Source organism: Penicillium odoratum (assembly GCF_028828045.1).
Source record: "Penicillium odoratum strain IBT 22623 chromosome Unknown utg000004l_segment0_segment0, whole genome shotgun sequence".
Taxonomy (NCBI): Eukaryota; Fungi; Ascomycota; class Eurotiomycetes; order Eurotiales; family Aspergillaceae; genus Penicillium; species Penicillium odoratum.
The window spans coordinates 202,276-216,850 of NW_026643146.1; the positions used below are offsets into that span (position 1 = coordinate 202,276).

Sequence of the window (14,575 nt, forward strand, 5' to 3'; positions counted from 1 at the left end):
ATGAAGATGCAGAACCAAGACATTAATGCGATTGGAAAGTGAAGGAAACTTATCAGGCGACAGAGATGAGTATAGGGGTAAAAATCTAGAACATATAAAGTCTCTCGGGTTTCCAGTCCAAGACCGTTTCTCATCATCCAGCTCATCCTCCCAACCAAACTCAGAACTCTCTTCTTCAACATCCTCTACTCTTTTTTCTCTACTTCCTCGCTTTAAGCACCCAATCAACCATCAGAATGAAGTTCTTTGCCACTGCGTTCTTCCTCGCTGTCACCGCCGTGGCTCTGCCCCAGCCTGGAGGCGACGGAAACATCTTCCCCGTCAAGAAGGACATGACTCTGAGCCAGGCTCAGGCCAAGTGTGGCAACGACGCGAAGGTCAGCTGCTGCAACAAGTCTACCTACACCCACGACATCAACACCACCAACTCTGGTCTTCTGGCCGGTGTTCTGCAGTCCGCCCTTGGTGGCGGACCCGGCGGCGACGGCCTGGGCCTTTTCGGCCAGTGCAATGATCTCAGCCTGAACGGTATGGGCTTTTAAGTAAACCATTTACATAAACCATTTACTTACGCTTCCTCAGTTCCCGTTGTCGACCTCGTTGAGGGAGGTCTCCAAAACCTGGTTAATCAGAAGTGCAAGCAGAACATTGCTTGCTGCCAGAACACAGGCTCGAACGCTGTATGTTCCTCCAAATTCCTCGCGTACCCACAGCATTCAAAACTGACTTCGTCAACAGAACGGTGACCTAATTGGTGTTGCTATTCCCTGTGTCGCGCTGGGCTCCCTTCTGTAAGCTCAAGCACTCTCCACAAGGAAACTCCGGCATATGAAAACCTCGTACATATATGTACATCACAAGCCCAAGCAAGGGTCCGTTCTCCAGTTCAATGAGATCAGCCTGCCCCTTCGGATAGCTGCCTTGATGCTCTGTGTCCGTCTTTTACCTTTCGTTTGTCACCTTTTTCTGGGATATCATAATGTACCTAGCTAGCTTTTTACTTAATAAAGACCCTTGCACCTATTTAAAAAGAAGTCTACTCTGACCGGTTCGAGCTGCCTATCATGTTTGCATTAAAGCGCCGAAATTGTATTCAGTGGATTTGACAGCAGCTATGGAGAGTTCAAAAATGAGTAGTACAGCCATCAAAACCTGCCAACTGCGGCTGCTGATAGACATTCTGTAAGAAATGATAAAGAGGATTGAAAGACCAAAACAACTATAATATGTCTCAATCGATCCGTCCAGATCGATTCCAAGTTTAATTAGGGGACATAAAGAAGCATGTGTTTTTAGGGATCGATATTACATAATATCATCATCCAAGTCTTTGGTATTGCAGAGATGCATGATCCCCACTTTATATGCATATTTCCGCGAGTCGGCCCCTGCCAGTCGTTTTCAAGTCTGCCAGGCCAACGTGCATATGTGGGAAGATATTTGTTCCAAGACTTACCATTATCCGCAGTTCGGCGATGATCGATTGAGAGTTGAATTTTATTTGAATGCCGATCTGAACCTCAAATTGCGATCATCCCCGAGACATTAATGTCTTTTGGTGATACCGGTATTGACCACCACTTGTAGGCACACAATCCCTCCGTTACGGAATTCACGATGACATCGGTAATACTGAGACTCACAACCACGGAGGGGAAACAGGCGGGACCTTAAGGGGCGAAAACAGCCTGTAAGACAAGCATCAAGTGGACCTGAAGAGCTGTGTTGAATAGATAGAATGGTGTAAGAGGTGAAGTGGCATTCTGTCGACCGTTTTTGCAGGAGACGTGCAAGTATTTCTTAGTTATCCGATCGATTATCCGCATTTTTTACGACTTCCAAAATTGCCATCCGGATCAGGCATTGAAAATCATGCTATCTTTCATCCCGTATAAGTTTTCTAACGGATTTTCTTCATATATGTTTAAAGTATGTCTCCCAACTTCGCACTAAGTAGGGCGCATCTGGTGATTGGCACACGAAACCGAGAGAAGTGGACCTCATATAAGTCAATGTATAGCCAATATCCAAGAAATCTCCATAAGTCGGAAGGCAACGGGCTAGTAATCATGTTATGATCATCCTTTGCCAAGATTTTAACTCGCGCCAGCCGCGATCAGATAAAGCAGTATCAGTCTTATCAGATGGTCCGAAATGCATAACAATGGGTATCTCGCCCCAACAAAGTTCGGTGATCAACGTATTAGTTGCTTCTTGATTTCCCGTCTCCAAAATAACAGGCAAGGATCGACAATGGCACCACTGGCTTGGAACATTTTTGAACGATCCAGCCCTTTTCGGCAGAGCGAGATCGGAGCAACCCATTTCTCATCTACTCAGACTTCAGGTTGCAGTATAAAAGCTTGTTTGATTTCCTTTCAAAGTGCCTCAGAAATTCTATAATCTCATTTTCAACACACTGCCATTGCAGACATCCCGCATTTCAAAATGACGACTTCTTGCATACAATCGTTAGCGGAGCAGATAAAGACAGAAGCTCAAGAATCATCCTCTAATGGCTATAGTCATTCACACCTCCTTCAACTTGTCGATGAGCTCAAGTTGGTCGTGGAGACACCCACCGAAACCATCTTGCGTCTGATATACCAGGTGCGTGAGTTCCAAGTAGTTCTTAGAATCTCGGCTTACGTCGTCAACCTTTAGCCTCCGGAAAATGCGGCGTTGAGGACTGTGGTTGATTTCGGCATATTCCCAATCCTTATCAACAGTCTCAAGGAAGAAGGCATCTTGACAACGGATATAGCCGTTCATACGGGAGCTAATCGAGGTTTGGTTAGTGAGTCCCCTCCACAACTCAAGGAAAGACGACTGCATGCTCACCGTTATCGAGGTTGCCTCATGCGGGTGATAACATCTCTAGGATTGTGTTTGAGCATCGAAGCAGAGGTCTACCATCCATCAGAGAAGACCCTCGCGATGACTAAACCGATCGGGCGTGACGGCGTCCCTTGCATGTAATATTTTCTTCGATTTGCCTTGTTTCTCTCTGGCTGACAACACCAGATACGATCTGACGGTTCCTGCACTGTCAAACCTTCCAGAATATCTCCGCCTCAACAACTACAAAAATCCAGGGGAATACTCAAAGTCTCCCATGCAGTGGGCAGTGGGGAAAAGCCAATTTGAATGGCTTGATGAGAACAAGAAGCATCAGTCTCTCTTCAACTCGTACATGTCGAGTCGACGTGAAGGCAAGCCAAATTGGTTTGACGTATAACCTGTGGAAAGACTGACGGAAGGGGCTATATGCAAAACGGAGGCTATCTTCTTTGTTGATATAGGTGGTAACGAAGGTCACGATTTGGAAATTCTTCGTGCCAGGTATTCCAGCCTTCCTGGCCGACTCCTTCAAGATCTGCCCAGAATGGTAAAAAACGTGGACAAAAAGGGAATAGAAACCATGGCCTACAGTTTCCTAGACCAACAGCCTGTCAGGAGTAAGCCCCCCCTCCACGGTTCTTCATCCGCTGTCTTCCTGACTAACCATCAAAGACGCCCGAGCGTACTACTTTAGAGCAGTCTTTCACGACTGGCCAGATAAGATTTGCAAACGAATTTTGCTCAATACTATCTCTGCCAAGGAGGCACAATACTCGCGCATTATCATTGTTGACTTTGTGCTCCCTGACACAAATGTCCCACGAATGCAATCTGCCATGGATATCCAGATAATGAGCATCGGAGCAGGTGTTGAGCGATCGCGAAAGCAATGGATTGATCCTCTGGCCAGTGTTGGCTTAAAGTTACATGGGATCTGGAATACAAACCCAGCCATGGAGTCGATTATTGAGGCCGTTCCAATACAGGAAAGTGAGGAGCATGGCGAGGAGATTTGATCGAGTCATTTCAGGTCGTTTAATTCTAGTATATAAGTTTTGTATGCAAAGGTTCATGCGATACCAAAGATCAATACTGGATAAACTTTTCCCATATCCCCATTATTATGTTACGGAGCCGTGAGCGGTTTATGCACACACTGCCCGCTTCCTCCCCATGATTGCCTGACCTGTGATTCTGTGCACCTCGCTCGGGATGTCTGAGAGTATACATCTCCCAAGAGACTACTGGGTTGTATAAGAGCCTCTTTCCTGGAGGCTCTTGATACGACCCAGCAAGAACTCAAGCTGCCTGTAAGCGGCACCAGGAACATATTGCGGGATTTCGTGCCCAGAACCGTAGACTGTGGAGAACGTAAGACCACGCTCTGTGTGAGCTGTCCCCAAGATCCCAGCGCCGGCATCGGCAGTATAAGGAGACTCTGCATTGCCATTTGCGTCCGCATCCAAGGCATCGGTATAAGGCACAAAAAGAGGCTCAGTTGGTGCATGTTGGAACCCCTGCTGGCCATTCCATGTCTACTTTGGTTAGTTTACTCAGCTGGTTAATATTTCAGGAATGACCCACCATATTTTGGATGGTGGCCAAGCTACCGTTCATGAACAACAAGTAGTCAAACCACCCATGGCCCAGTACCACGTTATTGGTACGTTCAATAACACTTGGGAGTGGACCTAAAGCACTTGGCACCGAACCATCCCCATTCGGAAAAATGTCGCCTCCGCAAACAGAGTAATCGGTGATGGGGACATGGAGGGCCTTTTGGACCGCAGTCTGGTTGAAATAATTGTTCGGGCCACCAGCCAAGGAGGGGAAGCCCATTTGGTCCCACAGGAAAGGACAGAAGTCTGTTAGATGGTATATATTGAAGCACGGGTTCACATAGGTTGCCGCCTTGACAATTTGGTCCCATAGATCACAATCATCTTCATCGGGGTTTGGGGCAACGGGAAAGTCCTTCGGCGGAGGGAAAGTCAAAGCTTCATCGAGGAACTTGTTATATCCACATGCTTCAGACTTTTTGTTGATATCTGCCATGAAGGTGTCGTTCAAACCGAAAACGCGATCAAAATAATTCAACGCCGCGACCGCGGGGGCTAGATCGAGTTTGTCAGCTCCGATCCAATATTTTTCATACTCAAAACTCACCATAGATCATCACACTATCTTCATTGATGGATGGGTCGTTAATTTGAATACCCTTGAGATTGAAATGAGTCGTATCATTTTGATCTAGCATTCCCGCGGCTAGGTAGGGAATGTATTGTCCGGCATAGCTCTCTCCAGTGATATATACCTTGTAGCCCTGCATGCTGAAAGTTTGAATAAACCTCCTCCAGAAATCATTGAATTGGTTTGAAACATCAATCTCGTCTTGCACGGTGGCCGGGCCTGGCGATAAACCAGTACCCGCAGGCTGGTCAATATAGACGAGATTTGTTAGATTCGACCACGAATATGGATTACGAACCGGGGCATAAGTCCCAGATTGCCATAAAAAAGGGCCATTTTCCTGAAGCAGCCCATCCAAAGAGCTGCAGCCAGGACCACCGTTTAGCCAGATGGTGATCTAAATAGCAAGTAAGCTTCTCAGTTGAGTGAAAGACATCTTCAACAGCGCATACTTCTCGGTCGGCCATTGGGTTAGTGGAAGGGAAAAACCAGAAGAACAAACTCGAATTGCCATGTGGGGTGTTGGATAAGAGACCAGAGTAGCTTTCGCCTATATCGAATGGTACTTGGGGAAAGTGAGTACCATTGACGAGGAATTTCTGCGTCTTCTCATTCAAGTATTGAAAGTCAGAAGTGACTGCGCGTATTGCTTCTCTCTTTTGCAGAGATTTTCCTGTTTCCCGCACTGCTGCCTTGCGATGGGGGCTCTGCAGCGCAGCGACCGTGGTCGTCAGCAGAGCTGCGGCCAAAGTGGGTAGAAAAAGCATCTCCAAGGGCTTTCTGATCACAAATTGTAGATGGGCATACCAGAGGGGCCATCTGGTCTATTTAACTACCAGAGTACCATTGGCGTCGAATCATTGATGGATCTGGCTTGCGAATGATCGTCATTTGGAAATTGTACTTCTCAGCGAGTGGATATCGAGTATTCCATGATTCGGCTGTAGATCTCCAGTCCAGGACCATAATTGGATTCCTAGGAGCGGGGTTTATCGGGCGCATGGGCAGATTGCAACCTCGCCAGGGACAACTAGGAAGGTGACATGATAGGCGGTGGTGTCATGGCCCCCAAAATTGGTTCGGACCCTGAGGAAATCCCCACACCGACGGAGTCCTTCTAGGCAAACATGAATAAACTGGTAATCTCCAGAGGGTCTCCAGGTTGGAGATCTAGGATATTCTTCAGGGTATGAAATAACAGAAAAACATTTGAGTGCAATCAAGACAAACGGTGCAAACAGCTGAGTAAAGAAACATAATAAACACTGTCGCAACTCCTGTCCATATATGAATCATGATATAGCTGTACTATTGAGGGATAGTGCTAGGTGTTATATGGCTCACTGAAAATGCTACTCAATCTTTTGTTTTAAGGTATTCCTTGTTTTGCTCCATTCCTTCAGAATGCACCGGGTGACCGGGTCTCGTGCAGGCTTCCATGCAAAAGTTTAGATTCTTCGAGGCTTGACTTGGTAAGCTGCAGAGATCTGATTGATAGTCTGTATTGTTTCTTTCCCCGATCATTGTTCGACAGCTTGCTGAGTATGTCCTTTTAAGCTTACCTAAAGTGGGAAATGGCCCCGAGGCTACACGATAAGGCCACTAGCGTGAAACTGGTGGAGAGGTACGACTGTGCTTATTCCGATCTCTTTCACCCGTATTGTTCTTACCAAGACCGCCACGATTACTTATACCAAGGGGTGCGTGATGCGAGATGCCTAGTGGTCCGCCCAAAATTACAGCCTGATGTTTAAATATCTAACCGGTAGATCTGTTGGAGATCAACGCAATTAAGACTTCCTATACTTATGCAGGATGTATTTCCCGGTGTTTAACCAATGAGATTGGCTGGGATTCATGCCATGCACCTGGCCCGGAAGGGGCAAGACGCGGTAACACCGAATCACGCAATAATGGCGCCGATAACAACAAAGCAAAAGTTTCAGAATCATTGAGCTGCGGCACCTAGCTATTATAAAGAACCCGATTGTCCAGTTCTGTCATCGGCTTTTCTTTGGTGACGGTTTGTTCCACTTCTGTCGCGCGAAAGAGTCGTGACATCCCAGTTAGGCTGCCGGCATGACGGAGCCAACGAAACAAGCGGGCGAAGAGACCCCCATACCGTTGAAGGCCCTGGACAACGCAAACTCAGTGGATATCGTGAATGATGATTCAACGCCAAAAGCAGGAGAATTGAATTATGAGGAGTATACTCGTGGGGGAATGGGCCGTCATCTCGGTACATTTTCAACCATTTTTCTGATGTATGTCGGAACTGGAACATAATTATGAATACCTGGGTATGTTTTCTAACAATGATCAGCGTTGGGCGCATCATAGGAACTGGAATATTCTCCACGCCATCGTCCGTTACTGAAAGCGTTGGGAGTGTAGGCGCTGCCCTGCTCCTGTGGGTCTTAGGCTTTCTTCTGGCTGCTTCAGGTCTCTGTGTTTGGCTTGAGATGGGTTCTATGATTCCACGAAGTGGTGGAGAGAAGGTCTATTTAGAAGCCGTTTATCGCCAGCCGAAGCTGTTGATTACAGTGGTCTTTGCCGTGCAGGCAGTGGCTTTAGGCTTCACAGCCTCAGGCTGTGTGGTTTTCGCGTCTTACGTGTGGGTGGCGGCAGGAAAGAAGGCTTCAGAGTGGGAAGAGCGTGGTGTTGCCATTGCAGGTTAGCACCAAAATTCCAGCCGGTTTACTCGACGCTTGGGATATATACTAAATTACTTCTTTTCTTCTAGTGATTATCTTCATCACACTCTTGCATACTCTTCTACCGAACTGGGGCGTTCGAGGGATGAATATACTTGGCTTGTACAAAGTGGTCCTTTTGCTATTCATTGTCATTACTGGCTGGGTCGTCCTCAGTGGCCGAGTGTCTAGTATACCGGATCCCTACTCCAGCTTCCGCAATTCTTTTGCAGGCTCAGCAACCTCAAGCAACCTCTATGCAATCGCGCTTTTTAAAGTTTTGAACTCATTTTCGGGGTAAGTGATCAGTGATCATTGATTATCTGCCTCTGGAACTGACAGGACGAACTAGATGGTCTAATGCGGCATATGTCATGAACGAAATTCGCAATCCTGTCAGAACTGTGAAAATAGCGGCCCCTATCGGACTAACCATCTGTGGTGTTCTTTATATTCTAGCGAATGTTGCCTATTACGCCGCCGCTACCCCAGAGGAGATCGCCGAGAGCGGTACTACAGTCGCTTCCTTTTTCATGGGAAAGGTGTTCGGCTCGGCAGCTGAGCGTGCACTAAGGTCAGTAGTATTCCCGACGGACCTCGTTGCTTTGCTCTAACGAGAGATAAAGTGCCCTAGTAGCTATATCCGCGTTTGGTAATGTCCTGACTGTTACATTTGCCCAGGCTCGAGTGAACCAGGAGCTGGCAAAGGAAGGGGTTATTCCGTTCCCCAAGTTCTGGGCATCAAACTGGCCCTTTGGGTCACCATCAGCTGGACTCCTGCTGCATTTCATTCCATCATTTATTGTCATTATTGCAATTCCATTCGGGGATGCGTACGACTTCATTCTGGACCTGGAGGGATATCCCGCCAGCGTGATCAACTTTTTGGTTGTCCTTGGACTCTTTTATCTTCGATGGGCAGCCCCGAATCTGCATAGGCCTTTCCGGGCCTGGTGGCCTGTCGCTCTGTTCTTCATGGCAGGACAAGGCTTTCAGCTGGTGGCTCCATTTGTCCGGCCGCCCGGTGGTAAAGGTGAGTTGAAGCCGTGAACCAAGAGGGCGAACTTGATGCTAATAATTGTAGGCGATACTTCGCTCCCGTACTGGCTGTCTAGTGTGGTCGGAATTGTTATACTATTGCTTGGGGTGATTTACTGGGCTTTTTGGCGAAAGATCTTTCCTACGATTGGGAAATATCGCCTGGTTCCCGACCACGAGGTTCTCTCAGATGGCACAACAGTGGTTACATATAAGCGGGTAAAATGAAACAGTATGTCCACGACTGTTTTGATATATGATTTATAGCACCTGTTGAGAGATGACGGATGACGGTAAACAGAGAAATAAATAAATAAATTACCACAAACCAAACAAAACGAGGGCTTAGACTGCCTACACTGCCTCATTATCCTTCTAGCGTATGACACGAGGCAATGTGGACCCTGCGCCTCTGGCCCCCACGGGGGTGAGGCTGTGCTCGTGTATTTATTATCTTTCCTTCCCACTGTGGATTGAACGAAATCTCTTTCTCTTTAGAAATCATTCGAATCACGATGTCAAACTACGGAGAAGGGTACTATGGCCAGCAAGGCCAAGGTTACTATCCGCCTCACCAAAATAGCTCTCTACCACAGCAACAGTACTACAACCCCGCAGTGAGTATCACCTTGAGAAAGTTGATCGCTTTACGTTTCACATTTACTTATATTCCATTTAGCCGCAGCAGTATGGCGAACCGTATGGTGGACACGTTGCGCCTCACCAAAATCATTCAGCCTCCTTGCCTCCATATGGCCAACAATACCCACAAACTTATCAACCTGGAGGCCCCCATGAAGACCCACCACAACCGCCCAACCAAGATCGTATGTACTCGCCTTACGCCCCCAACCAAGGATATCAAAGCGGCGCGAACGCGTCATATTACGGGACTGGTGGATCATCTCAGAGTCAAACCGGCTATGCAGCTGGCCCTGGAGGTCCAGAAGGGGAGAAAGGACTTGGATCAACGATAATTGGAGGTGCTGCTGGAGGCTTCGCGGGTCATAAACTTGGTGGTGGTTTCCTTGGAACTGCGGGTGGCGCGGTCTTGGGTGCAGTGGGAATGAACATGGTGACCCATGAGATGTGAGTGCTCTGACATTGGCAATCATTTCCCTGCTCGGCTCCAATGCTGATATAAATGGTCTTGAAAATAGCAAGGACCACAAGAAGAAGGAAAGGAAACACAAGAAAGAGAAACACCACAAGCATCACAAGCGTCGTGACTCTAGCTCGAGTTCGAGCTCGAGCTCCTCAAGCTCTTCGAGTGGTCGTTCTTGTCATAAACACCATTAAATGCCATGTCCAGCGAAAAGAGGTACATGACTAGCAAGCTACAGTAACAACTACCCTGTTCCCGATGAGGATGCTGCTCTCCCAGTTGATAATCTCAAGTTGTCTAATCCAAGAAATCATCATATAACCTGTTGCATTGACCTATCTCCCAAACACTTTTTTTGATTTCTTTTTTCTACTCGTACAGATGTAACAATAAGCTTCACACTGTCCCTTCTGGTGTGATATCATTTCGGCTTATTCAGAATTCTGAGACTATTCCTGATATGAACAATTGAGTTTGTGCTGAGCTCTATGGGGTTTCAAGGTTCCACCCGATTACAGCCACTGCTTGTTCCCCAGGTGAGATATAAAGGCGCCGCCATCTCCATTCGTGATGGAGGCCTTATCCATCACAGAAATCACAGCCATCACTGATTCTTCGGGTGTTAGAGGGCGTTGAAAGTGCGGCGCATACTCAGCAAACTTCCCTACAAGAATAGCTGCCTTGTGAGCATCTTCCGGTGCTGCTTCTACTAAAAATGAATGTTGGTATGTGCATGTATGACAATTTCCGGGTCCTTCGGTCGACTTACCTTTGTTTCGCTCCGTCGATACATATCCGGGGCTTACGGCGAGGAAGAGAATGCCATCCTTGTTGTAAAGAGCATTGTACTTGGCAATGGCAACATTGACAGCGCCCTTGCTAATAGCATAAGAGCCGGCAAATGCCACCTCCGTCGCATTGATAAGGTCGATATCTGCCATTCCACTGGAGATGGTGATGATTTTCTTGCCTTTGCCATTGCGGATCAGAGGAAGGAAGGCGTTTATGGTCTTCATGGCGCCAAGAAGGTTAATTTCCAACGATTCCCATAGATCCTTTTCCAGAGTCTCGAAATCATCTTCACTGTTTATTCTTTAGGATCCTTTGCCCGCTCGTTAAAATCGTAAGTACTTACAAATCACCCAAGGTTTTCCATGCGCTGACATGAGAAATGATGGCGGCATTGTTGATGAGGTAATCCAAACTCCCGCCCGCAATGGCTTTCACATCCTCTGCAGCGTCCTGGATGGAATTGGCACCATGCGCGATATTCGTCAGATGGGTACACATACCTTCAGGGATGCCAAGTCAGTGTACTGAGCTTCAACCATGTGAACGTGATCAAGCCCCTCTTCCTTGGCCTTTGCATCGGCTGCAGCCTTGTTGCGGACAAGACCAATTATGGTATTATTGGGATCCCGTGAAAGTTGACGAAGGAATTCGAACTGTTCATGTTAATCTACTAACGAGGATACACCAACATCTCGTCACTTACCCCGAGACCACGACTGGCGCCAGTAATGAGATACGAAGACATGATGAAGTTTTGTTTTGAAATAAATCCGCAGATAATTTTCAATGTTGAGACCCTCAAGCTGAGCCTTGGAAGGTCATGGTATGTAGTTTGTCGGGCTGGCAGGCAGTATATATAAAATTTTGAACTATCGCCCGGGCGAACACATATTGGTAATCCTATCGTACGTACATATCCTTGAAATCTCGGACCTTCGGTCTCTATGCAGTTTGAAGGCAGTTTGGCCAAAACAAAGTGATGATCTCATGTGCTTACCAAATACTCAATGAATTGGGGCTTATTTACAGCCCGTTGATTGGTTGAGTCATGAGTCAAGGCAACTATTTGCGAATTCGGGAGACCTTCAGCCTTATCGACCCACATCTAGTGGGGCAAATGCCTATATTGGGCCTTGTCATTGAGTACTATCTTTGGACTTTTTGTCGCCATTATATGTTTGATATTTGTAATCTGGTGGCCTCTTCCGCTGGCCGGAGTGTTTGAGAGTGAATTTCAGCGGCATATGATCTACTATTTCGGTAGACAAGACCAACTACAGCGACTGACGGCTCGATGAAATACTCAAATTTTCATATTTAATCAGATAAGTAGACCCCCCAGGGCTTACTTATTTACCTAGCTATCGATACTTGGTAGTAGTTCAGAATCGCCCTTTTCCCATGGGAACGAATGTTCCAGGGATTGAATCAAGTCCTGATGCGCCGCACTTCTTGGTTGAATAGATAACTTAAACGGAGCAGGATGGCTGATGACTCCAGGAAGAAACTTAACATCTTTCAACTCGGCACTGTTCAGCGGCTTGGAAATGTTGAAGACGCTGAGCGATTGTGCAATGGTCAGGAAAATATTCGAATCGGCCAATGTGCGCCCCGGGCATGCCCGACGGCCAAAGCCAAAGACAAGCATATGGGGATCTCTCTCTGGATAGCCACTGGTACCAGCCAAGAAGCGTTCTGGTTTGAAATTCATAGGATCGTGGTAGACTTTTGGATCGTGTGTGAAACCCCTGCGTGGTTTCAAGAGGTCAATAAAGAACAACAACTCCGCTCAGGATTTCAAGACTTTACCAGATATTGGCCACAATCGATGATCCTTTTGGAATGAAATATCCTTTACAAGTATCATTTTGGGTCGATATATGTGGGACATTTGTAGGTACGACTGGATGCCACCGTAGGACTTCTTTCACCAATGCATTGACATACGGAAGGTCCTCTCGATGCTCAAATTGCGCGAGTTGATTAACCCCAACCACTGCGTCCAGCTCTCGCTGGGCCTTGTATTGTACTTCGGGGTAGCAGGCCATCGCAAGGAAAAAACTAGAAATTGAGGATACCGTCTAGGCTCAAATGGTTAGTCTCAAAAGTTTATAGAACAGCATCAATTCTTCACCCACTGTATCAGCACCTCCAGCGTATAAGCTGCCCGCACTCCATTTGATTATCCTCTCTTCATCGGATCCCGGTCTGAGGGCGGGGTTTCTCTGAATGAGACTGGACAGAAACGATGGCTTGAAGCTGTCATTACTCATTTGTTTCATCACAAATTCATATGGGACCTTGCTGAATGCCTCTGCTCTCATTTTATAGGCGCGGCTGACATTTACAAAGCCTGCGCCGGGGAACCAAGCAGGTATATATCTCACTACATGTAGTTGAGCAGTTAGAGATTCAAGATTATGAGATACCAACATTATCACAGGATTAATCAATCACACTTACATATTGGAACAAAATTCACGGCCCATGCTGTTAAGATCAAGGCAAAGGAGAAATCCTCCATCGCCTTATCAGCCAGATCAACCAGTGGGTCTCGAGAATGGGGATTGATGGTGTAACCATATCCAATTTTCAGCACTATGCCTCCGGCTTCTCTAATGTTTGAAATTCTCTTATTAGCCATTACAAGAAATAGGCGAGACTCCGGTCTCATACAGTTATATGAACTTACTTTCGGATATGATGTTGGAGATTTTCTGGGTCATTCAACACCCTTAGCAGGAAACGACTGACTTCCGTTACCTGAACGTCGTTGAAGCAAGCAACAGAATTTTTCGAACCAATCTCTTGATATAAGTACTTGCGTGTAGCTCTGACATGCTCTGGATTCCTGAGGGCCCCAAGAACATATTGCCAGCCCGACCTAGCAGTATGGTAAGCCAAAATTCTCATTGCACGGTATTCTTTTCATACATTTCCGTGAAATGTTGTTGCAACCGCGAAGAATGAATAGCAGATCGCTTTTCTAAAAGCTGAACTGCCAACTGGGCATCATTTAGGATGATTATGTGTTTACCTAGCACAGTAAGTGAGCTAATAGGGCCTGTTGAGAACAGAGTTAGTAACAAGAAACCATACAATCCTCTTCTTCGTACCATAAAGCTCCTTATGTTTTAGCCAGTGCTGCCAGTCCTGTTCATCTGCGCCTGGTAGATCCCTTAGATTGCCAATGATGGTTGTTCGACGCGGCCCCGGAGGGAGAGCCAGATCTTGCCTTGCACGACCACGTAGGCGGATGAAGACATAAAAACCCGCAAGGGCCACTAATACACTCGTCCAAAGCATTGAAAACATGATAGCTGCCAGATTTGGTGGAAATCAGAAATTGAGATACTCATAAAAGAGGGGTATGTATGTTCGGCCATGCTGTGTTTAAAGGTTTCCAAAAGGAGGGGCCGCGTCTTTGTTGTAACCTTACCTGCAGACCAAGACACTGATCAGGGATTAAACCATATTCTCGTGATAGGGTGGTGGGGATCATGCATGAGTCCAGGAAAGAACCTTTAATGATAGGCTTCTCTCATATTCTGCTGCATGTAACACGGCCCGAGTGAGCCTAGAAAGTGCCACTGGGTCCCCTTATCATGACGAATGTATTTTGAGATAGTCTGGAATTGAAATAATTTACGCCCTTGCCGTGCGTTATTCCCGCACTCTGTATCTCCATCCGGACTCGAGTGCTTTATTAGGTCACTTAACCTTTGACCTACTTTCGCATCTCACCTGCTTACTGCGACTAGATCGGCTCGACAAATTTTCACTTTCATCTTTGGGCCGCACCTCACAATAAGGCGGCTATCCTCGCCAACCTGCAATCATGGTGAGGATTGATCCTCTGTGAAAGAAAGGACATGGCTCCCATGTACGCTGGTATTAAGTCGGCAAGCGACTAAGA

The 14,575-nt window shown here is 46.8% G+C and overlaps 7 protein-coding genes across 7 annotated transcripts; 4 read left to right on the forward strand and 3 right to left on the reverse strand.

Moving 5' to 3' along the window:
• Positions 1-236: 236 nt before the first annotated feature.
• On the forward strand, positions 237-795 carry N7520_004330 (hydrophobin family protein; the record flags this gene model as incomplete). The annotated part of the gene is made up of 3 exons (XM_057138264.1): positions 237-528; positions 583-680; positions 739-795. The coding sequence occupies 3 exons, from the start codon at positions 237-239 to the stop codon at positions 793-795; spliced, it is 447 nt and encodes a 148-aa protein (XP_056996471.1).
• Positions 796-2,448: 1,653 nt separating this feature from the next.
• Positions 2,449-3,857, forward strand: N7520_004331 (uncharacterized protein; the record flags this gene model as incomplete). Its single annotated transcript, XM_057138265.1, has 5 exons — positions 2,449-2,610; positions 2,665-2,975; positions 3,025-3,189; positions 3,250-3,458; positions 3,514-3,857. The coding sequence occupies 5 exons, from the start codon at positions 2,449-2,451 to the stop codon at positions 3,855-3,857; spliced, it is 1,191 nt and encodes a 396-aa protein (XP_056996472.1).
• A 225-nt stretch (positions 3,858-4,082) lies between these two features.
• cpdS (uncharacterized protein) lies at positions 4,083-5,798 on the reverse strand (the record flags this gene model as incomplete). The annotated part of the gene is made up of 4 exons (XM_057138266.1): positions 4,083-4,376; positions 4,426-4,955; positions 5,008-5,428; positions 5,484-5,798. The coding sequence occupies 4 exons, from the start codon at positions 5,796-5,798 to the stop codon at positions 4,083-4,085; spliced, it is 1,560 nt and encodes a 519-aa protein (XP_056996473.1).
• A 1,312-nt stretch (positions 5,799-7,110) lies between these two features.
• Positions 7,111-8,990, forward strand: N7520_004333 (uncharacterized protein; the record flags this gene model as incomplete). The annotated part of the gene is made up of 6 exons (XM_057138267.1): positions 7,111-7,295; positions 7,355-7,704; positions 7,775-8,021; positions 8,077-8,298; positions 8,351-8,757; positions 8,809-8,990. The coding sequence occupies 6 exons, from the start codon at positions 7,111-7,113 to the stop codon at positions 8,988-8,990; spliced, it is 1,593 nt and encodes a 530-aa protein (XP_056996474.1).
• A 287-nt stretch (positions 8,991-9,277) lies between these two features.
• Positions 9,278-9,855, forward strand: N7520_004334 (uncharacterized protein; the record flags this gene model as incomplete). The annotated part of the gene is made up of 2 exons (XM_057138268.1): positions 9,278-9,379; positions 9,442-9,855. 2 exons carry the CDS (start codon positions 9,278-9,280, stop codon positions 9,853-9,855), a joined length of 516 nt encoding a protein of 171 aa, XP_056996475.1.
• A 524-nt stretch (positions 9,856-10,379) lies between these two features.
• On the reverse strand, positions 10,380-11,404 carry N7520_004335 (uncharacterized protein; the record flags this gene model as incomplete). The annotated part of the gene is made up of 5 exons (XM_057138269.1): positions 10,380-10,576; positions 10,637-10,950; positions 11,003-11,109; positions 11,160-11,312; positions 11,363-11,404. 5 exons carry the CDS (start codon positions 11,402-11,404, stop codon positions 10,380-10,382), a joined length of 813 nt encoding a protein of 270 aa, XP_056996476.1.
• Positions 11,405-12,016: 612 nt separating this feature from the next.
• Positions 12,017-13,974, reverse strand: N7520_004336 (cytochrome P450; the record flags this gene model as incomplete). The annotated part of the gene is given in 8 exon segments (XM_057138270.1): positions 12,017-12,407; positions 12,469-12,740; positions 12,798-13,045; positions 13,123-13,272; positions 13,352-13,376; positions 13,393-13,543; positions 13,594-13,723; positions 13,776-13,974. The coding sequence occupies 8 exon segments, from the start codon at positions 13,972-13,974 to the stop codon at positions 12,017-12,019; spliced, it is 1,566 nt and encodes a 521-aa protein (XP_056996477.1).
• Between the last annotated feature and the right edge of the window lie 601 nt (positions 13,975-14,575).